Source organism: Brienomyrus brachyistius, chromosome 21 (assembly GCF_023856365.1).
Source record: "Brienomyrus brachyistius isolate T26 chromosome 21, BBRACH_0.4, whole genome shotgun sequence".
Lineage (NCBI taxonomy): Eukaryota > Metazoa > Chordata > Actinopteri > Osteoglossiformes > Mormyridae > Brienomyrus > Brienomyrus brachyistius.
The window spans coordinates 13,763,668-13,787,084 of NC_064553.1; the positions used below are offsets into that span (position 1 = coordinate 13,763,668).

A 23,417-nucleotide genomic window follows, 5' to 3' on the forward strand; every position below is an offset into this window, starting at 1 on the left:
CACGCTCTATCCTCCGACAAGTAATAAAGGATGTTTTATTGTCATTCAGGAACATGTTATACATGAAGCGAACGAAATGAGATACCCAGGTTCCGGTATAGGTATCGATAAAATCCAAAATAGTAATACAATGAATAAAATAATAGAAAAGATTCACCTGATAGTTTCAAGTGGACCAGGCATTGGTTATCGTGTATTGTTTTCTGAAGATATGGTCAGCCATTCTCCTTGTTCAAATTCAAGTTCAATTCAGTACAGGGTCTCAGTGGTGGACATTTAATATTGTATTAATAGTACCTTCTTAAGCCTAACTTTTTGGTGAAGTTAGCATTTCACCAGAAAGACATATTGTAAGACACCAAACCATTTTCCAAAACAGTGTGCATTATATTGCATACTATAAAGAGCAGTGGTAGTGGGCAGTGGTGCTGTAATGGTTAGGGAAGTGCAGTTATAATTGAAAGGTTGCTGGTTCGAATCCCTAACCAGCAAGGTACCTCTCCCAAGCACTGCTCCACAGGCACTAAATCAGCAGCCCACTGCTATGTTATAATGTCACATATGGGTTAAATGCAGAGGACATGGTATGATGTGTCAACAATGATCATTTTTCTCTTAATATGGTTTGGTTTTACTACTACTAACTCATATACAATTAACCCTTCCACATCATGGGGGTTAGAGGGTTAGGCATAGAAACAAGATACACTAGATACAAAGATCACTGCGAGATATCACGTAAATAGGCTTGCAAACCACATTGTATTTGTATTTTATGCATTTGTGAGTTACTAAGCATGTTGCATGTGGTCTGCTGGCCGTCACATCATCTGCAGCTTTTGCAAAACTGCCGAAAAAAATTGCATTTCATGTCTTATACCGACAAAACAATATATCTAAACCGCGAGAGATAGTCGCAATGCAGACCTCAGAAGGAGGACTGACTGAATTATTTGGGATTTTTTTTTTAAGTGGGGAATCGGATGTTTAACTTTTGTCAGGAGTCTGCCGTGCCAAGCAGGTCCTTCAAACTCCAGCCACTGTCATGACTAACTATGGGAGAAAACTTGAAAGGAATGATGCAGCAATATGGCGCAGCCTGGTAGAGTACACAGACATCCCTGCAACACGGGGAGAGAAGTCATCTACAGGACTAGGCTCACAGAGGAGAGGTTTCATTGAGGAAAATGAAACAATGGCCTTCATTTGCAATGGAGAGATGGAATTGGTTTAAAAAAAAAAATCTTCCCTTAGGGAGTAACTTCAGGCATGCTCTATCCTGCATTAAGCAACTGCAGTGGAATAGTCACAACTGAGCGTAATCTTACTGAAACCTGAGGCTTGCGCTACTGATTCACAGTTGCATAAATGTATATCTATGACCGAGTGGTCCAAAGAGGGAGGAACCACAACCCGCCGACAGGGCTACTGTGGCATAAATGGCAAATCATTTTGATGATGGTCTTGGGAGTAATGTGTCATGACACACAATGCATGGGGTCCTGTATGGGTCTGTGTAGCCATGGATTAGATTAGGCATGCCACAGATGCTCAACACATATGAAGCAGTCCACATGATGCAATGGAAAATAGGATTCATTAGACAGAGCAACCGTCTTCCATTGCTCCAAGGTCCTGTTCCGATGCTTGCGTGCCCATTGTAGGCACTTTTGATGGTGGACAGGGGTCAGCATGGGCAATCTGCAGCTACATAGTCCCATACACAACAGGACTCGATGCCCTGTGTGTCGTGACACATTTCTCCCGTGATCATCATCATAAATTATCTGCCATTTGTACCACAGTAGCCCTTCTGTTGGTTTGTACCACACGGGGAAGCCTTCATTCGTATCTTGAATCGATGCGTCTTGGGCGCCCAGCACCCTGTTGGTGGGTTGTGGGTTTTCCCTCCTCAGTCCACTCTCAGTGGGTACTGACCACGGCTGACCATGAGTGCCCCACAAGCCTGGCCCTTTCGGAGCTGCTCTGGCCCAGTCTTCTGGCCAAAATGAGTTGGTCCTTGTCAGAGTCACTCACATCTTTATCTCTGCCCATTTCCTCTGCATTCAACATGTCTCCTATGAGTACTGAATGTTAGCTTACAGTCTAATATATCTCAGGCTTTGACATGCACCATTTTAACTACAAACTCAACATTACTTGGTCATAATCTCTTGGCTCTTCAGTATATATACAAATATATAGCATATCTTCCACTACAGGCAACACATATCCAGTGATGAGGAAATAGGAGTCATCGTGTCAAAGCACCTGAAAGTGTTTAAAAAGCCACAAACATCATTTGAACTCTAGATCAGCGTTTCCCAATCAAGTACTCAGGGACACACAGTGGGTCGAAGTTTTTGCTCCCTCCCAGCACCCAGTAGGAGCCGTCTTTGATCATTCTCTCTAAAGGTGTTTGGAAAAATATTGCCATCACAAGTTACAATTTTTATTTAAAAAGGAGCTCAAGTACATTCAGGACAAATGACCTTCCGTATTTCTTCTGCATTCCCAGATAGCCTTGCATTGGGTTACTCTGTACTACAGAGACTTAATTTATAATATTACTAAGCATTAATCAATATTGATTGATCCGATGTGTCAAATTTGATTCTGCATTTCTCTGGTGTTTTTATTAATTTTGCCCAATGTAGTACTGAAATTGATAGTAAAGAAAAACACACTGAATTTGGTATTCTAATGAGTACTAATAGCTAAGTACAGTGAAGTACTATTTTAACCTAATAGCCTAATAATTTGTAACAACTGCTCAAGTGAATTATACATCCATCACAAAAAGAGTAATAAAATGCTATTAGGGATGAACATACATGATATTAATTATAAACTCACATAAATATCACAAGACTGAATGGCACGGCGTGAGACTGTGTGTCTGGCCATTGATTTGCTGGGCATTTAATAAAAGAATGATTTATATCACAGTGTACATAGCAAAACCAGATAAAAACAAACTAATGCGATTGCATGTCTTCTGGGAACGTTTCTGGGAACTTGAGTGAACGGGGGTGTTGACCTGGACCTTTTTGGTGTCAGCGATGGCACTTGTCAGCCTTGTAGGCCGATTCAGAGTAACAGCTGTGTCTGACATGAAGTGCATGAAGTAGGGTGCACGTAGAGGGTGGGGAAATCAGGAGTAGGGGAATTAACAAAGGAAAAATACCACAAAGACTAACGAAACCATAGCAACAGCCATACTTCATCAAATGGAAACAGTTTCCAATGAATGAAAGAATGAAACTTTCCAATGGAAGTATCGTGGATGAATATAGCCTGTAGCAAGTTAAAACATTGTGTCATTTTCAAATTGATGCTAATTGACCAGTGGGGATCATGTGATCATTCTCATGTCATGACTTCAACCAAAGAAATAAAGCGTGTGTTATTGTATGCAATAAAATGTAATAATATTTTTCATTGTGATGCCAGTCTCTATAGGGAGACTGATTTAATGTCAGATACCGGGCATTTTTTGAACTAAGTGATTGTGCTGTGTTGTTAAAAGGGAGTTTGTGCCATCTGGTACTGCAAATGGTTTGGAATTCTTAATATGTCTAGCCTCCTCACTCAAAAAGACTCTACAGCAAGGATGTCAAACTCCAGTCCTGGAGGGCCGGAGCTCTGCAGATTTTTGGGTTTCCCCTCATTTAACACACCTGATTCAACTCCTTGCACCTCATTGTGCTAATTACCACACAGCTCTTGAGCTGAATCATTCGTGATGGAACAGGGAAAGAACTAAACTACAAAGGGCTCCGGCCCTCCTGGACTGGAGTTTGACACCACTGCCCTACAATGACTCTACAATGAGATGTCTTTGGCATCTGGATTAGTTAAAGGCAGGTAATCTACAGTCCTGCATAATTCATTTTGTGCTTCATGCAGCCTCATCTTACAGCAAGTGCACAGCAAGCCCCATTAAATCTCAGCACAGCCTTGTCCTTTCTCTGACGGGATCCTCAGGGTGCCAGGTTTCTGCATCAACATCATTGCTTTTGGTGAGGAAAAGCAGAACTATAGAATTCTGAAATGGCAAGTAACTCGGGCCCGCAAAAATCCCAGCTTACCTGTGTTAATTTTCCATGTGCAGTGCAAGTCATGGCACTTGAATCCATTCCACCCATTTTCTTATTGTGTCCTGGTCTGGGTTGCAGGAGAACGTGGATGTCATGTCAGACAGTACAGGACACAAGCGTGGGGTCATTCTGAACAAAATGGCAGGGACTATATACATGTACACACATATATGCAGCGATACCCTACAACTTAGAGACCACTCGTGCAATGAATTTAATCGCAAAAATGCTGTTTGGTTTTTTTCATACCGTTCTACCCGGTGTTTGTTTTTGAATGATATTCTTAATATCACATGAACAATGTGTTGAACTGGGCCAGTGGTAATTACCACTTTTGTAACTACTCATTCGCACAAGTATAAACAAAGCCGGAGGCGATTGTAAAGGCTGACCTTGACAACTGCATCGCTGTGAGTACTGATTCACAAAAGTGTGGTCATAAGTAGATGGGTACCATTTTATCTTAGGGCCAGATGAAATACAACGGATAGTGGCATTTGGAATGTTTTGTGACAGTGCAATGGAGGCGAGGACCTTCATTCAGCACAGTAATGAATAATAATATTAATAATATTAAAATACCAACACTTAGATATTACACATATACTATGTGAAGTGGTATTAATGGATTCCTTTCATTTGTAGTATTTTTCAAAAAAAAAAAAAACCAGGCTAGTGAGGCAGTGTTTCGCATGGTGATTAAAGACCGGGACGTGTCAGCTAAATGGCTTTCATCTCAGGTGTGTTTAGGTCTGCCAGTTGTGCAACTAAGCATTTCATCTTAATTGCTTCAATAAAAAAAAATGTCCATGGGAACAGCGCACAATTGTATGCTTGGCATGTTGCTTTGAAAGCATCTGCAGGGCATCAGGAAAAAAAAAAAAAAAACAGTTGCTCTGCAGATGCTGAAGTTGTTTTGCATTAGGCTTGTACTGGATTATAGCAAAGCACCTTCAGTGATACACTAACGAATGTGCCTGGGGTGTGCGGTTTTAAATAGCTGCTTCCTTTGAAAAACCAGAGCAACGTAGAGAAATGCACACAGGGGCATCAGCTGCAGCCCCAGACATACACATATGCAAGCATGCACACAAACGCAATTGTGGTTTGGTGAGCTAGGTAAGACACTCGCCTTTTTTCTTTAGAGCTGAACTGTAATGCCTGTCTCCCAAAATTAAATAGAACCTTTTTTTTAAGCCAGGGAGATGGATGGGAATAGAAAATGACAAATTAAAACTGCCAAAACAGTATTTTCAAGTCAGTTCTTAAATCATGCTCAACTGCATTAAAAGCTGTACAGTGCAGCCACATATGTCTGGAACTGCAACGCACAAATTTACTTGGATCTCCATCATTTAGGTTCATTCTTGGACCTTAAAACCAGGTGCGAGACTCACAGCTTCCTGTAAGATGAGCAGGGCAGAATGTCGACATCTTTTTTTGTTCTGGGTTGCCCCAGTGCGCCCGCCCACGCTTTAGGTACAGTAGGAGTGGCAGGAACTTCCTGTTGACAAGTGCAGACGCCCCAACACTCTGTGGTCACAGGAATGAGAGAGATGCCACTGAAGTTGAGGGGGAGGGGTGTTCGAGCACCTCGAGTTCATTAAGGTTCATCAAACACGAACAAAGAAAAAACAGTAAGGATAGTGATGTTATGAGTCAGGCATTCTCTGTTAAGTGTCCCGATTCCAGTGTCAGACGGCACGGCCTGCAGCCCTTTCCTAAACTTGCAGGGAGTCTTCAAAGGTGTTGCCTAAGATACACACGCCTAAAAGGCCTGTAGGGGGTGATTTGCAGCAGCATGCCAAGACAGCACGGCCAACTTAATCCTCATGATATCCTGACAAGAATTATCTTCCCGTGCAGCGTTCTTCCTAGTGATGATGTAAGAATGACATCATCTAAGAAGGATCTGACTTTTTAAGTACTCTGTCCTCTAAGAAAGCAAATATACCTTATTTAAAACCCTGGTTCAGCTGAGGATTTTGATCAAAGAGGCACTCCTAGGATACATATCTGGCTAATTAGATTTGAGATAGATCAGTAAGTATTTAAATGGAAATTTAGTGTTGTGACAAATAAGTCAGGTCCAGCACAAAAGGAAATGAGTTTTTGTAAAAACAACATCTAACTTGATCTCAACACTTGTACAAAAATCAGTTGTACAGCTGGAAATAGTTCTAAGAAACTTATCACGTGAGAACGCAAACATTTGATCAAAAGTTCGATCTCACCCACAAAAAAAATATTAGACTCACGCCAGAGTTCGGAAGACTGTGTTTTGTGTAATTGACAGATTAAGAGAAGAACTGTAAAGACTGTGGGTGGAAGAAGGTGAAAAAGAGAAGTGAATGGGAGATGGATGTGGGGGGGGGGGTCCATAAGCCAGTGTCGGCAGAGTACTGCAATAACCAGCAGCGCCTGCTTGAGTTACTGCCCCAGCACGGTGACAAAGTGACATCATCCATCTTCAGCAACACAGCTGCTACCGCCACACGCTTCCTGCCAAAATACCTGACAACACCCCCCCCCCCCCCCCAGTGTTCTAAGAGGGTTGTGGGTGTTCGTGATGTTGGGTTTCATTGTCCTCTGATTCTCAAACCCATTTTGCTCATAATTCTTTTCTGTTATTTTCTTTCGGTCCCCATTAAAGACGACTTTTTTTTTTTTAAGTCCTCCAATTGCTTCAGACTCTTTCACAGTCTTTGCAACTCAGGGAATGAGTCTGATAAACAGGCTTTTATCACAGCACACAAACCACCAAGACCACAATCTGTCAACCTTTGAGTAGCCCCTGTGCCCCTCATTGACTTGATGGCCTCTGTCTTCCTGATACATGCTTTCAGTGCTCCTGCGTCCAGCCCTCACTATGAATTGAGGAGGCGTTTGCATGCAGGTGTCATTTTTTATCCCTTTTGCTCTTTTTCTCTTGTTTTTTTCCCTTCCCTCTTCTCTCCCCCCCCCCCCCCTTGCAGATTAGAATTCATTAGCAATCAAAGGGCCTCTGGAGAACCCAGTCTCTTAATTACCTACTCATTTGCATTTTTGCATATTAATAACTGCAGAGTTTTCACATTATTGTCGCAGTGTTTCAGAGCCGCCACGCCCTGGTTCTCTCAGGAGGGCGCCGGGGGCAAAACTCTAAACTAAACCCCCCTCGCAGTATCCCCGCCCAGGGGGCGTGAGAGAGCAGACGACAGACGAGAGCGGTTATTCAGACAAGTGAAAAGCAAAAAGAAAAACTACCCATCAAAATATACCCCCGCAGCCTCACTTTGAGTGCGGCAGAGACCGCAAGAATGCTGAATGAGTTGCATCCATCCTCTTACGCTTGATTAATGCATTCACAGAAATGTAATGCATGCACAGATGAAGATCTCTTTGTCAGCTGCAACCAACTAAGAGCCTGCTTATAGTAAAGAGAAGCAGCTTGTAATTGAAAGGAGAGAAATGGCAATAATGTTCATTTAGCTCTGAGGAAGGTAAATATCCTGAAAAGCTGAAAATCCCCAGATTATAAAATTGGCGATAGCCTAAAAACGGCCAGGTGCAACAGCAACTGAAGCCTGCACTGTAATATATTTTAACATGTGCGCTTAATGGTTTGACCAGGTGGCATGCAAACTCTCCTGCAGTGGGTTGTTGTTCTAGGGAACTGGACAAAGGAGGTTGCAAGACTGGAGTATTAAGTTCTTCCCACAAAAGGGGGGCTTTATGTTGGTGTACTTTTTCTCCACCTAGTGGTCATGGTTGGGTGAAGCAGGTTTTAGTTTCATCCTAGTGCAGCATTAATTTAATTAAACTGAACATGTTGCCACCTTGTACTGATGTAAGAGCAGAAAGGGTTGCCCATTTCCCACCCCTGCCTTGAATGTGCATTTGTCTTCAGTTATTAATACAAATAAAAGCATTTCCAGGATGGGATATATGGTCCTAGTGTTGCAGGCATGTCCGAAATGCAAGAATGTTTCCAAAGTTGTACAATGGCTTTGTGCTTTCTGCCTTCAGTTCTCAGGAGTACCTCGTTCTTGAGAGATGATCTGGAATGTGGAAGCACATGGTGCCTGATAATTAAAAAAAAATCGTTGACATGGACACAAAATTAGCCCAAACACCTGGATTATCCTTATAACTTCTTCACTGAACAATAGTGACTATAATTAATTCTTTAGGAGTAAAGGAAAGGACAAACAACAAATGGAAACCACTTGATGATTTGATGTATGTTGGTTTAGTATTCTCATACACAATACATACCAGTCTTTAATTGCATAGGCAAAAATGCAGTCTCTTCAATCCCTATCCTTCCTTTGCAATAGACTTTGACTAAATTCAAGAGATACAAGTATTTGTTAGTAGGAGCAGATGTCCCAGTCTGAGATATGGGGAATCCTCTGCACCCACAGATTCTCTCCAGCGGCCACGGAAATGCGACCACTCGCCGTTCCCTCCCCAGTGAGCCTGTTTCGGCCTGTGGAAGCATGGCTTTGCACGCTGATTGTACTCATACATTTCTATTGGTTCCTTACAACTACATATAAAAGGCTGCTGCATATCTGGGCATGCCCAAAGACATGAGGCTTTCATCTATATGCCGATGTTATTAGGTTGCGCGTTTTGTGTAAGCTTATGATCCTTCCTGCGGGGGTCCACACAGGACTATGGTCAGTGAAAGACCTGCTGCTTTTGGCAGTATAGTTGGAAATGAATCCTGGACTTACAGTCACTTATCTACCGCTAATAGAGATGCTGAATCATGAGGGCTACCCACAGGCAGCAATAGTCTCTGAGTCTCGGGCTCGAAATAACGTGCTGCTAGCCCCTCGGAATTGGATGGATTTCGATTTGTCGTTAATTCTGGGCTGTAGCTGGGGAGGCAGTGTTTCTAGAAGCAGGTGGTAGCTGTTCCCCACGTGGTGCAGATGTGGTGGGTGTGGCCTTAGGGCAACAACAAGGTAGACGTCCAAGGCAGCTATTTCTTCTCATCTTCTACAGGTTTTTTTTTTTTTTTATACATTTCCATATTTTTTTGTATATAAATACAAATAATATCAGTACAAAAAAAAAATCTAAGAGAATAACAATAATAATAAAAAAATTTGAATGGCTTTTGGCAAAAAGTGCTTCGTCACAATCACAGAGCCACGCTGTTCACTGGACAGGCAAGTGAATACGGCATTCATTCAGCCTGTCCCTCACACTAGAGTCAGACATTGCGGTCAAGGATTGGAATGAGGAACAGAAGCATGAATCTTTAAGACACTCGTCTAGCCAATTTTGCTCCTTTCAAATTAGAAATGTGAAAATCCAAGGCAGAATGTATCCTCTGTGGTGAGTAACGCACCTCTGCCACCAACAAGTATTTATTATTGTTATAGAGTGTATTCTTTCTTTTTTTTAATGGAAGACAATTTTTTAACCCTTCCAAACTTAGGAGAAAATCAGGAGGGAACACAGGAAGTTGGATATGATGTATAAGCAGCGGCAACGGCGGTCAGCAGTTTGTGTGACAGGCATGCAAACCAACTAGCCTTTGATGGCTTCTAAAAACAACTCTGAGAATGAAGCTCTGCTGTGGTCTTATACAAAATATACGCATCAACATACAGAAGCAAACTACCGTACCACAAAATGAGTAATGGATCGTACAGGGTGCAGGATATTAATGAAGGCCACCACTGAAGACCATCTTGTGATCACTGGACCCCGTCTCTGTTCATTCCCTACATCATGTCAGCACATGGACCCATTCAATTCAATTCAATTCTTCCCTGGAGCATTTCTGCACCTGCACTCTCCAACAGAACCCCATATTTTCCCCCTTCCCTCGAAGTCTAATAATCGCTAATTTGTGCAAAACATTTGTTCCCGATTGAACGTAGTGCAAACTCACAGACAGTGTAAGCAGAATTCAGACGTGAGCATAAGGCTACCAGTCCTGCTGTAACCCCATACCGTCCAGATATCAGAGTTCTGATGCTAAACTTGTTGTGTTTCATGATTATGGAACCAAGTATGACAATACAAAGTGCCTTGTCATTCAGAAATCAGTAATCTGGAATTATGGATTATTATCTACTTTCTATTTAAGCAACATGATCTTTTCTTAAATGAGCTATGTAATTTAGTCAGGATTGAATCTTCATCTCATTTCTTCTGAATGGTAAAATTTTGTAAATTATCAGAAATATCCACCTAAACTCTTTGGAACACTCATGAGTTCTCTTGCCTCAACTTCCCTATCAAGGAACTCTAAGAGGATTTTGGTTCTCTCTCCACTTAAGGCACATTCTCATCAACATCTCACTGATGTCGCATCAGTCTTAGACTGGACAGCTGGAACAACAGTCCACCTTCTGACATGACCAGAGAAACCCTTGTGTACACAAAGGAGCCTACTTCCATGCAACTATTCAAAATGTTGCTTCTGTGATCTGCAATTACATACCAGATATTCTACAATGAATTCCTACTGTCACAGTAAACCACCATTTTGCTTGGTGGTTTCTTTTTATGTGAATTTGAAATACTTCTGTTATAATTATGTTACATCGTTTCCATACATATGTAACCTCTGATGTTCTAATTAGAACTTCCAGTAATGGTCTTTGAGGGTTTCACGTGGAAAAGCCATAATGTTGCTTCCCTCCATCTGATTTTAGATTTGCAAGTTCTGTTATGTGTATCCGAATATTCTCGCATTATTGCAGTCTTAGCCACACGTCGATAAATGTCTCCCCCTGCAGGATGCTACGTGCACCATACTCTTGCTTGTTAAATGAATTAACTAAAAAAAAATACCAGTGGTTTCTGTCTATACAAATTGTTGCATGGCGCTAAAGGGAGGATAAGATATACGTTGTGCTTGCGATCTTTATACAGTTCATATGGGCAATACGATGACTATTATTATTAATTCCACGGCAACACAGACTGTAACTTGTAGCTTAGAGTGAGATATTTTAATGCTTGATCTGAGTCTAAACCCATGGTGGGAGGGGCTTAGCACGCTTAGTGTCAGCAAAGCATTTTGGGAAAATCAGCCACATCTTCAAAGAGCCCATAAGAACAACGGCTCCTTTGTCCAGCCCAAAAAGACGATGTGCATGGATGAATAGGGGTCTAGCTGTCACTCTACCTGTCCTCACAGGGTGACAGATGTGCAATAGTATGCAATATGTCTGCTGAGGGACGAAGGCGGAGTTTAGGGGACCGCTGAAGAACCTTGATAAATCTTTCAGCATCACGTAATTCCTGTTGTGGGAGTCCGTGCTAGAGGCTTGAACCAGCTAGACAGAGCTGGCAGGGCATGTTGGGAACGTTGTTTTAAACCAGGTTTCAGACAGGTGCCAGATAAAACCCAAATCATAAACTGCGGAACCTTTCACACTTATTTTCTTTCTCCGTCTGGTAATAGACACATCATTTCACTCCTTGGGACTGTTATGTGTTACCAGGGATCCTTAAGGTCCTTTTTCAACCTGTGCAGAAATTAGTTTGGCTTTTTACTATCCTACTCTCACTGTACTCTAACAAAGCAAGGTAAATATGTTTTGAAAAGATTTAAAAAGAGACTAAAGTTAGCGGCACCATATAACAGTATCCAGAGCATTGGATGAGCATAAAATAAAGAATTAAGACAGAACAGCTTGGCCGGAGTCATAGAAAAGAAAGGAATTAATGCCCCCCAGTGGAGAGACAGTGGTGGTCTTTGCAAAAAGTCCCTACTTCTTTTGTATAGAGTAAGAGACAATAGAATCACTTGGTTGATTCTCTCTGGAAAGTAATAAGGGAGTTATGTGATTGGTTGAGGTATCCTTGCATGTATGTGTGTATGTAAGTATGTTGATAATTTTTGTTCATTGACCATTAATCCCATGCATTAGAAATGTGCCACATTTTGTAATGCAAACTCAAAGGCTGCGCTGGGATCTGTGCTGTGGAACAGCCCTCAGAAACGATTTCCCTGCATAGATTTTTGCAAACCCCTGCAAAAGTGTTGTGTCCCCTGCTGGTAGGAGCCACTCAGCAGTCCTGTGCTCAGAGCAACACAAATGAAAATAAAATAAACAGAAATGGCAGAGTGTGTGACTCCCTGATTTGGGTGATGGAGGAGCACTCATGTTATCACTCATGATTGCTGTGGTTCAGCGTGGCTCTGCTTGACAGTGTCCCCTCCCCTCCTGCAAGGGGCCCCGTACCTGAGAGCTGTGAGTGGAGGGAGGGTAAGCGTGACCACAAAGAGGATCCACCTCAGCAACCTGAACCGTCTCCCGTAGGCCCCGCCTCCCGCCACCAGTGTGCACCCGGGGCCCGAGTGCATTAGGAAGAGAGGAGGGGTCCCGGGGGCGTGGCTTACGGCCACGGCGCGGTGGCTCTCCGTCACAGCCGTCCTTCTTCAGGTGCCGGTGCAGGTGGTCAGAGCGGACGAAGGTCTTGCAGCAGCGGGGGCACTGGTAGGGTCGCAGGCCCGTGTGACCGCGGGCGTGGTTCCTCAGGTCGTAGCTGTGCGCAAAAGCAGCTCCGCACTGTGTGCACAGATAGGGCTTCTCGCCCGTATGCTTCCGCATGTGGACCTTCAGCTTGTCCTGCCTGTGGGAGGGACACACACACGCACATGTGCATTTGCACGTCACATTATTATGTAAGTAGTCTCCCTATGAAGGTTTTATACAACATAAAACAAGGAAAACAGCAACTAATTCAGAACATTGCATCCTACCCACAACCCCGTGCATAACTCAGGTCATCATGTTCCATCCGGCCCATGGGAAAAATGAGAACAACCAAGGCACCAAAAAACAAACAAACGAACGAATGCAATAACAACCAGGATTTGACCCTTGGGGGGGCTCAATCCCCTGAACGAATACAGGATGATCCATGTCTTGGGCCCCTACGATTAAATTAGCCGAGCTGGGGTAAGAAACGTATATGAAAATACACAAAATATCACTAAATGGTTTTTATTTTTCAGGGAAGCTGACACAAATAGGAAGACTGAAGCCCCTAAATAGGACCTAGAACCTCCTAAAATAACAACTCAAGTTATCAATAAAGCTAACTGGGGTTTCCATGGTAGCATATTTCCCTCGCACAATGTGTCCAATCAGCAATTAATTAATTACAGGAATGTAGCCTAATCTGAATGTTATTTCTGAACTATGACAAAAATTGTGCAACACTCACGTGAAATTCATTCTCCATGACCACTCTATCCATTGCTAGACTGTGAGGGACCTTGAATGTTTCCCAGAAGGACATGCAATTTAAAGACTCCAGTGCACCTAACTGCATGTTTTATGGCTACAGGAGGAAGCTGAATTTCTCAGGAAAAACGTGAGCAAACACAACAGGAATGTGCATATTGCGCAGTCCAAACGGGGGTGGGAATCAATCCCTCAACGATGATGGTGTGAAACCCCACTGAAAAACCACTAATACACTATGCTGAAGGATAAAATTTGGGGGGGGGGCATTAAATTATGCCAATTAGAGAATCTGTTACAGCAAACAGTCCTGGATTTTTAAATTCCTGCAGTATATTTAGCGTCAACGTGCTACCAGCAGCCCCAGGAATACCGTCATAACATGCGGGGGGGATTTGCTGGAATTTCTCTCTATAGAAAGGAACATGGACCCACATGCAGCAACGTGCGACAGACGGAGAGCTCATGAGAGCAGGCAGAACGGCTTTGTTTATAATGCACCAAACCGGCAGCTGGAGTTGCACATAAATTCAGGGCAGGATGTGTGTCTGAGCTTAATCTGTGCCCAGATGCACCATGCAGTTAAACAAGCGAGAGGCCAAGAAAACAGTAGTGGGGGGAGGGCAGGATCTATGGCTGGGTCTAGCCCTTTAAACAGAATGGCAGTCTTACAGAGGCCAGTGTAATTTATTACAGAGTGATTTATTACAGCACAAGGTGCACAATTGACCTTGATCAAAGAGGATTAAGGCTGCTGTGTTCCCAATGGCCACTTTTTTGGCTCTAAACATCAGATCTGAATTGTCACAAGTCCAGTGCTCCCCTGTTCCAAAAAACAAGTTCTTTGCCCTAGCAGCTGTGCTGCACTATATCTTCGTATCCAGGCTGTGTGATGTACTGGGCTTCGCAGGAATGGGGAAAGCAGTAATACCATGGTCATCAGGGAAATGGGGAAAAAAATATTCCAGCAGCAACAACAGGAATGGAGATGCTCTTTTTGGTACTCTCGTGGGGATGGTAATAAAATGTATGGTAATACCACAGTAACAGCAATAAGATTGCTTATATATGCATATTCATATATCTGCTATATTAATTATACAGCCTTTTGTTCTGTCAAATTATTCGTTCTAACCCCAGCAGCACGATGGTGGCAATGACAAGTATGAATGTCAAGATATTTCACGGCAAATATGGATGTGTTTAATTTTACGGCACCGTTGGTGTATTGAATGGGGTGACGATGCTTTTGGTCCTAAGTCAATTCCATGTGTGTCTGCGTATATATATATGGAGGGGCACGGAAACACTGTGCGGTCGGTAAAAGATACTGAGGGTCATCATGGAGGGGTGCACTATTTCTAGCTACACCTGTGTGTATGTACTGTATGTGTATATGTACTGTACGTGTATATGTATATATGTATTTATATATGTATAAATACACACATACATATATATACATATATATATATATATATATATATATATATATATATATATATATATACAGCCACAAAAAAAAAATATGAGACCACTGTATATTTTTAAACAAACCGCATTTTTAAATCCTGGTTCAATCCTGGTTCTGCTGGCAGAGGCTACACTGAGCTGCAGGCTGCTTCCAGGCTCAAAGTTTGTAAGACAGCAGTACAGAAGAATAAGGTGAAGCAGGAAACACTGGGAACGACCAGAAAGCAGGCAGGTAGAGTGTAGAAGCGACTTTCTAATGCCAGAGATGAATGTTACCTTATCCAACAGTGCCTCATGAATCATGACGGGCGACATCAAGTGACCGGCAAAAGGAGCGGGAAGCACTAAGAGCAGGCGTGATGTGCTCTGCTAGGACAGTGTGTATCAGGCTCCTGGAAGCAGGACTGAGGTCCCATAAAGGAAGGAAGAAGCCCTTCATCAATGAGAAACAGGGAAGAACCAGGCGGCAGTTTGCAAATTAAAAAACATGTTATTGAAAGACACATACCAATAAATGGAGAAATAAGTGCTGTGGTCTTTTCATTTGATTTTTTAGGGCCTGCATATACATATACATGCATACACACACACACACACACACACACATATATATACACACACACACACACACACACACATATATATACACACACACACACACACATATATATACACACACACACATATATATACACACACACACACACACACACATATATATAATTACACACATATATACATACATACATACATACGTGTGTGTGTGTGTGTACACACATATAGTCGTCACTGATGAATAGTGCCCCACACGGATGCCTAAGAGATACTGCAGGTTCGGTAGTTTCCCACGACGGCCCCCAGTTGTCACCTGGTGAAGCGCACTTTGCAGATTGCACATTCGTAGGGCTTCTCGCCCGTATGCGTCCGGATGTGTCTGGGCAGTTTTCCTGCTCCCTGGATCACCTTGGAACAAATGGGACACTTCTGGAAGGCCTTTGACCTCATCTTCTTCTCCCCACTCCCCCCACTGTGCTGCGTCGCCCACAGGGGCAGCAGGTCCTGTGCCACATGGGCCCCCTTACGCGCTACACTGTTGAAGTAGTTCAGGTAGAAGTCCACAGTGGCTTCATCCGCACCATCTGCCGACTCCTTCCGGCTCACAGAGTCTATCATCTCCTGCAGCAGTGCGCTAGCTGATACACCGTATGGCTCCACCTCACACTTGAGGTCTTCTGGAGGGCAATGGTGTCCATTCAGGGAGGGAGCCCCAGCCTGGATGGCCCTCTGCCACATCGAAGTGTCCCTCTCGTCTTCCTTTTCATTTTCCTCCTCGGGGTCTGGCTTGAGCAGGTGGGCTGGGGGTGAGCGGTGTCCATGAGGCACCTCATCACGTTGGGCACATGGCAGAGGGCTGGCTGGAGCAGGAAGCGAATGCACGTCCCTGAATTCTGGTGCAGCACTTCCCTGCCAGTGCGCCCCCTTCTGGAAGTACTCCAGGTACTCGCGTGCCCAGAGTCTCTTTGTTTGCTCTCCCTCACCAGCTCCTGCCTGCTCCTCTTTCTCCATTTCTTCCTCTTCGCTGTGCTCACAGCCAGCCTGCGCGTATAAACAAGGCCAAGTGTGGTTCATGCGACACCAAGGAAACCCCAAACATGGTCCTTCAGGGACACAGGACGTGCGGCTGTCCGCCGTAACCCAGACGCTGATTTACCGAAGTACTTAAATAAGTTGCCGATAAGCACATTATCTGAAACCTCTATATAATCGCAATCACATATAATAAATGTTGTTCAAACTCCTTCAGTAAAATTCTTTAAAGCATATTTTACATGCAAGTCCATATACGGAAATTTAGATCAGTGTTCCTCAAACCAGTCCTCGGGGAAACCGTGGACCGTCTTGAAAAACACAGATTTATATTAAATGGCATGAATTCTCAAGGATGAGGCTATCTGACTCAGAGGCATTGCGTGTGCTGGCATGAAGTGTGTTTCTATGTTGTGGTGCACATGCAAGCCAGCAGGTGGCGCACCGGCAGGGAGAGCACTTTTGCATCCAGCAGGTGGCAGCAGACATCCCGCACAGGGGCGATCTCCAGCAGCCGAGCAGCGCTCAGCACGTCCTGCACGCTGGCGTGACTGACGGTCAGGGTTGCAGTGTAAGCGAAGTCTAGCAGGGTGGCCAGGGCCTCGGCACGCACAAAGTCGATGGCGTAGACGCTCTGGCGGTCGGCGGCAGCACCTGAAGTGAAGAGCTGGTGGAAGTAGGTGCTGCAGGTGGCCAGGACGGAGCGGTGGGCGGGGAACTCGTGGCCCTGGGTGACGAGCAGCACGTCGCAGAGGAGGCCATTGAGGCGCTGCTCGTTCAGGCCGACCAGGAGCTCCGTGCTGTACTCTGGGAAGGGGATCCCCACTGGACCCTCCCCTGCATCTCTGGGTCCCGCCCCACCCCATCGCCCACTCCTGACCCTTGCCCCCGATGACATCTTCCAGCCGCCTGCCACCAAACCGCGGACTGCAACCACCACTTGTGCAAATGTCCTTACGTCGGTTAACTTGTCTGTAGAGGAGAGAGGCAGACGGCGACTGCGTTAATGAGTATATACTCAATGCATCATACCTTAATCGCATCCAAAGAGAAGTCTAATGCCCACTGATGTCCACACATGATGCTATACAAACAATTGAGAGACATCGATTAGCTTAACTGCATATTTTCGGACTGTGGGGGGAAAAAAAAACAAAGTACCTGAAAGAAACCTGCGCAAGACAAGGAGAACATGCTACCTCCACATACACAGAGTGCAGGCTGCATACAAGATCCAAACCCTGGAGATACAAGGCAGCTGTAGTACTGTTGAATGAATAGGGATCTGAAGGAGTGGAAGGCACAGCCCCAGGTGCTGGTGAGCTGCGAGATAGGATGTTTTATCAATCTGGAGTGGGATACCCTACCCATGGATATGTGCCAAGTTCCTGTTCACCCACATGCATGTGCTGGTAAAAGGGAGTAGAAGTTAAAAAAAGGGAAGAAAAATAAACTGAGAACAAAGTACTACACACAGGATCTAGGGTGCCGTTCTGATGAGCCGAATCTGACGACTATGCAGGTTGGGGGCAAGGGAATTAAAACTCACAGCAGCTCATAACATGGACAGCAGGTTCCCAGCCACTCATCTCCCACACCTACCAGCAAGCTCACACAAGCTAACACAGTATGTTACGAATAACATATTTCCTGCTTGCTGCAGTATTTTGCAAAAAGATTAACTAAATATATTACAGCTCCCTTTGTTAAACAAACAACGCAGATGAACCAATTAATTACAATTATAGAATATAATTAAAATAGTTAAAATTCTAAGACTGAAAGAAGTTAAATGAGGACACAGGCGCTTCTATGGTTACTGAATCTGCAGAAAAATGTGAAGGAGTGTGTACACTGATCCAAAACGAACCCACCCAGCTGCAGCAAGTCCGCACAGTGAAGTGACGGACCACGTCTAGATTGAACCCTACCACAAGCCTTATCAAAGGGCTCCTGCTTTTCCCTTGGTTTTAATGGCTGATAAGATCCTGGGAACTGGGCCCACGCATCAGCAAACTCAGCACACACCCAGCAATCCGAGATAGAAAAGTATCAGAATTCTGTATTACATTGACAGCAAGGACCTAGATTCCCAAAGTCAGTTAACTGGTCTGGTTGGTGTTATCATGTAGGAAGCAGCTTGTTTTTTGTTTATTCAAACAATACATTTCAAAAGAACTCTCAAATTTTTTAATTTGTCACATACACAGAGTACAATGTACAGTGCAATGCACAGATGCCTAGCTCCAGACTGTAGAAAAAGGGGACATGAGGTTATAATTTAATTTTTGCTATAATGTGTATTGAATAAACTGTTAAATCCAGTACATACACGAGATCTAATCTTGTAGCCAGATAAGGCACTTTGAAATGAATCTTAATCTTGCCAGTACTTCAGCGATGCTGCGTTGACCCAGTGATTCTGCCATGCGCTGTTTTTGCGAAGGTGGGGCTCAGAGGCAGCTCTGAACACATCTGTGCATCAACTAGGGATGGAACAGTTGCCGGTTTCATGGTAAAATTCTTGATGGTTGGTATTATTGTGTCAGATTTTAATTAACATTAAAACCATGGTTGATTGCTGCCCCTTGGAAAACTCGTTGAATACTGTCCAGCATCAAAGAAACTTAGCAACAGCCTCCCACATGCAAGTGTGCAGTGCAGACGCTGGCGCGCAGGCACGCAGACGCAGGTGCGCAGGCGCAGCATTCAACGTGGGTTTGTTTTGTGTCAGTAAAAACATGGCAGAAGGCAGTTACAGCAATCTGAAGGGTTTTGGTGTTTAATTATATGGTTTTCATACGTTTACATAAGCTATTGGCTATGCTATAATTTTAATGTTTATATAAACAAAAAGTGTATAGTGTTGCTAATTTTATTTGTTCTTTTCAATATAGAACTTGGTGAAATGATTTAAGTTTGCATATCAGTACTTTTTGATCATTTTCAGCACATTTTAATCAATACTGCGATAATACTGATAACCATGATAACTTTAGTCACTATAGGGTTAAATATTAAATTACTGTTTCATGTCTAGTCAGCTATGACCTGTGACTGAGCAGTAGATGCTAAAACTACTGTGATGTCATGGAACAGCAGAGAGTGCGCAGTGGTATCATATTTTAGTTACCTGGGTCAGTGTTTCCCAAACCAGTCCCTGGGGACTCCCAGATGGCCCACATTTTTGCTCCCTCCCAACTCCCGGTAGCAAAAAACTGGACTGCCTGGGGATCCCTGAAGTCTAGGTTTGGAAACACTAATCTAGACTGCAACCTAAACAGGTATGTACCACATATACAGCACTTACTGTTAAATGCACTGGGAAACATCTTTCTTGTCAAGGAAGCTTCACAAGGAGATGGAATGGTTTGCCTTTACTAACCTAGCTTATATTACAGATCATCTCACTTGTGGATATCAGCAACTAAGTTATAATTCATTAGTTAAGGTCTAGGCATGCCATGGCAGAGCTTAAAGCTCATAATAAGATCAGAAAATCCTAAAATGCTTTGGAACACCCCAGCCCCACCCAAAATTAGTGAGCAACACAAGATGCTTGTTACTTAATCAGGGCTTGAGGGATTAGGACCATGTCCCATTATATTTCAATCAATAATCCCATAGTTCTCTCCTGCTTTCCAGTCAGGTACCTGACCTACACCATCCTGACTCATCCTGTTCAATCAGCTTTGACAGACATGTTCCCTAGCAGAACATCCCCAGATGCGATGCAACCCAGGGCCTTTGAATTCCCTGCTTCCTACTGATGTCCAGGAAAGCCAGGTAACCAGGTATTACACCTGATCGAATACCAGCCAGAACCCCCACTGGACACATGTGCTGCCGTGAGGTCTCACTTGGTGGTGGCGGTGGCGGGGGGCTACACTTACCACTGAAAAGTGCTTCACAGAGATCTTTGGCGACGCTTGAACAGCAAATCCTAACCCATCCCAAACTAGCTCAGCAAGTATCAAACCAGCAAAACCATTCTGGCAAGATGCAGCATCACAAAAACAAAACTTACTGCTTTACTTGTCTATTTGGGTTTTTACTACCAGATATCTTTGAAAACTACTCACTGACTCCCATTATATTTCAATCAATAATCCCATAGCAACAAAAGTCTGACACTAGCAATGTGCTCCTGTAGGATACGAGTATTTTCTGACTTCTTCCTCAGGCATTACATTTGGAAATCTTTGAACAGATGACTAATTTAAGTACATTATTACCCCATACATTAAAAAAAACTTCCTAAACAATGACTAAAAACTGTTTTTTTCATCACCATTGGTATGTGAGCAGTCATAAACTGACGAGAAATCAGTTTAATAGATATTAACTTAAAATTTAGGGGGGGAGAGAGGGAGGTATTTCCACTATTCCACCAAAAGTGAAATATTGGCAAATGCTGTTAAAATTCTGATTAGCCTGTCCAGGCTATTGCAAAGCAGGAAATTTATCAGTAGCATCGGACAAGTCCAATCCTGATCCCAGACCAACAGACCTACCACACTCTTCTCTATTTTCAGCCTTCTACCCTAACTTCTACTCTTTCCCTTCGACTGGCCAGCTGGCCTTTCACTTACCATACCTCCCTGATGAGATTGGATGGCTGCCATTCCTGTTCCTGTGAGGCCAAACGCAATGCACTTTGGGAAAATGAGTCCAGAACTCCAACTTTTGCCACTTGAGATCAGTCCCTAAACTACATATCCCAGTTTTTGCCTATTCTCTCCTCCACCTCCTGCCCCCAAATGCCACCTTCAAACTCCGTCCAACGTAAGCAGCATGAGCAGAATTATACAGTACAGTACCGTGCCGGGAGGATGTCAGCTACTGAAAGCACAGACAAAAACCTATTGCAGGACAGGAACTGCACCCTTCACAGGTCCGAAAACATGCACGTGTCCCGTCTGTCTTTCTGTATTCATTTTTACTTTCTCGAAGAAATCCCCTCTAGACCCTTGACCTAAATTAATGCATTTTCTCCTACATAAAATTTGAAACAAGGGTCACGAAAAAATTGACCAAAAACAAATGCATACACTGAGCAGCACTATTTACTGAAGGGGACTTCAAAGTCAGCTTCCCAAGCAAAGTGCATCCTGCAGCTTTGCACCATACCTTGTCGGTTTCCTTTTTGGGATTCCTTTCTTGCTTCCACCCCATTCTACCTGCAAAGTACAAACCTACACTTTACAAGTTAAAGAGCTAGACAAACACATGCTAGTTTGAAGAAAGTCAAAACGTGCAGGGAGAACTGATCTCAACGATATATTTTTTAAAAATTAAAAAATAAATAAAAAACTCATCCCAGCATCTGTGACCCCACCCCCACCCTCTGACTACCATGGGAGGGGGTTGGCAGCCAGGCCCAAGGGGGGACAGTAATGACATTTGCTCACCTGCAACAGCAGCGAGGGGGATCTTGCTGTGACTCTGCCGTTCTCTCTCCAGGGCTGGCTCTGCCCGTCTTGCTCGCCCCCTCAGCAGCGCTCTATCCTGCCCCAGTTGCGTGCCGCTCGGATGTCCGTGTGCACCAGCCAAACGGCGTCAGTGGCAGTCTCAACTCGGCTCCCTTCCTGCTTTCTGGAGGGCAGCGAGGTCCCTCCCTCTCCCACTCTCGCACACAGCTTGGCTCTTAAAGGAGCAGCACTTCAGCAGCCACCCACCCTGCTGTAAACACCCCTCCAGTATCATCATCGCGGGACCACGCATTTACAAAAAACATATTTTCCATTTTTAAAACTCCCAGACAAAAGAAAAGCAAAGGCAAATTTAGATGAAGAGTCATTATTGGAACATTCAGGCTAAGACCTTGAAAAACCTCGACTCTCAAAATCTGTAAAATCACAGTAATTCTTTCCTCCTCCTATTTTCCTAGTCTATGTTGAGTAATTAATTGCCCTCCCCCATCTACCCCAAGGCCTGAGAACATGATGTCCCACCCCAGCAGCACGGCTTCCTCGGCACATTCTGCTCAGCCACGTGGACTCACCAATTTGCACCTCCATCTTACTTTTCAGAAAAGCCCACCATACCCACAGAACTCCTCGATTTCCTCCTTCTGCTCAATCACACCTCTCAAAGGACACTAGGGCTACATAATAAAACTATAATAGTCAGATGAAAGAGTATAGAAGAGCCGGCTTCAGACCTCACTGTGTACTCACTGCACTAACACTACAACTTACTTCTAAATGTCCTGGACATGTGTTTGCATGTAAAATATAGCTTAGTCAGAAAGCTACCACAAGACATTAAAACGATGCAATAATGTTCAGCAATCCATTACCCAATATTGCCCATAATCAGGGATGAACATAACTGGTACACAAGCACGCATTCACCTTTAAAAACGAAACGTGCAACAATCGATTGCGGTAACTGCAAATACGTACTTATTTTATATGCATTTGTGCTGATATGAAAAAATAATGCATTTCAATGTTTATATGCCACTCTACTTCATTTGTGGTATACATGTTAAAATGCAAGGTACTTTCTTGTCACAGCAGTGCAAATGCACATAAATAAGCATTTACACTGTTACCGCAATCGATTGTCGCAAGTATCATTTTTAAAGGTGAATGCGTACTTGTGTACCATCCCTGCCCATAATACAGATACCCATTACTCATCAGTTTAAGTCCTTAATGACCAGTCTAAAAAATTTATTCGTATCCTGAAGTCTTCCGAAAGGCCCCCAGCATTTTTTCTGCCTCTTCTACACACTTGCATCTGACTATTTTCAACTTGAGCATATAATCTAAACCTTGACTATCACCGAATTGTCATGCGTCTTACTGCATCGGTTTTAATTCACTAAAGTGTCTTGATGACGTGACATGGAAGTCGATCTTCACACCTGGGATTTCCTTCAGGTTTCCCTACCTTCCTACCCTGCCCTTACTATTCAGTTCTTCACCATTCATCACACACTTGAAAACCTCCCCATTTCAGGAATTCAGTCAGGCTACTCGAAACGCACCTATCCACCTTGAAAGGCTCTCTTACACACAATGCTTAATACACAGAGGTC

General features: G+C 43.6%; 1 protein-coding gene across 4 annotated transcripts; it reads right to left on the reverse strand.

The window, feature by feature from the left end:
* Positions 1–2,438: 2,438 nt before the first annotated feature.
* On the reverse strand, positions 2,439–23,386 carry LOC125716379 (zinc finger and BTB domain-containing protein 7A-like). 4 transcript variants are annotated; one of them, XM_048988605.1, is made up of 6 exons: positions 21,781–23,386; positions 21,500–21,549; positions 16,815–17,341; positions 15,651–16,378; positions 12,302–12,692; positions 2,439–4,167 (listed from the first exon to the last, which is right to left on the reverse strand). In XM_048988605.1, exons 3-6 carry the CDS (start codon positions 17,265–17,267, stop codon positions 4,153–4,155), a joined length of 1,587 nt encoding a protein of 528 aa, XP_048844562.1. In that variant the 5' UTR covers positions 17,268–17,341; positions 21,500–21,549; positions 21,781–23,386; the 3' UTR covers positions 2,439–4,152. The 4 variants fall into 4 exon arrangements, with proteins under 4 accessions (XP_048844562.1, XP_048844561.1, XP_048844565.1 ...); XM_048988608.1 differs by lacking the exon at positions 2,439–4,167 and adding an exon at positions 15,059–15,186 and having other exon boundaries at positions 12,567–12,692; XM_048988604.1 differs by lacking the exon at positions 2,439–4,167 and having other exon boundaries at positions 8,309–12,692.
* Between the last annotated feature and the right edge of the window lie 31 nt (positions 23,387–23,417).

Bases quoted from the DNA above. Each gene is read 5' to 3' on its own strand.
- LOC125716379 (XM_048988604.1), bottom strand. From the start codon at position 17,267: ATGTCATCGGGGGCAAGGGTCAGGAGTGGGCGATGGGGTGGGGCGGGA. The intron at 16,379-16,814 runs GTGCGCCACCTG...TTATACGCGCAG, and splicing joins CAAAAGTGCTCTCCCTGCCG to GCTGGCTGTGAGCACAGCGA. The intron at 12,693-15,650 runs GTGACAACTGGG...TCCCTCCCACAG, and splicing joins TGCAAAGTGCGCTTCACCAG to GCAGGACAAGCTGAAGGTCC.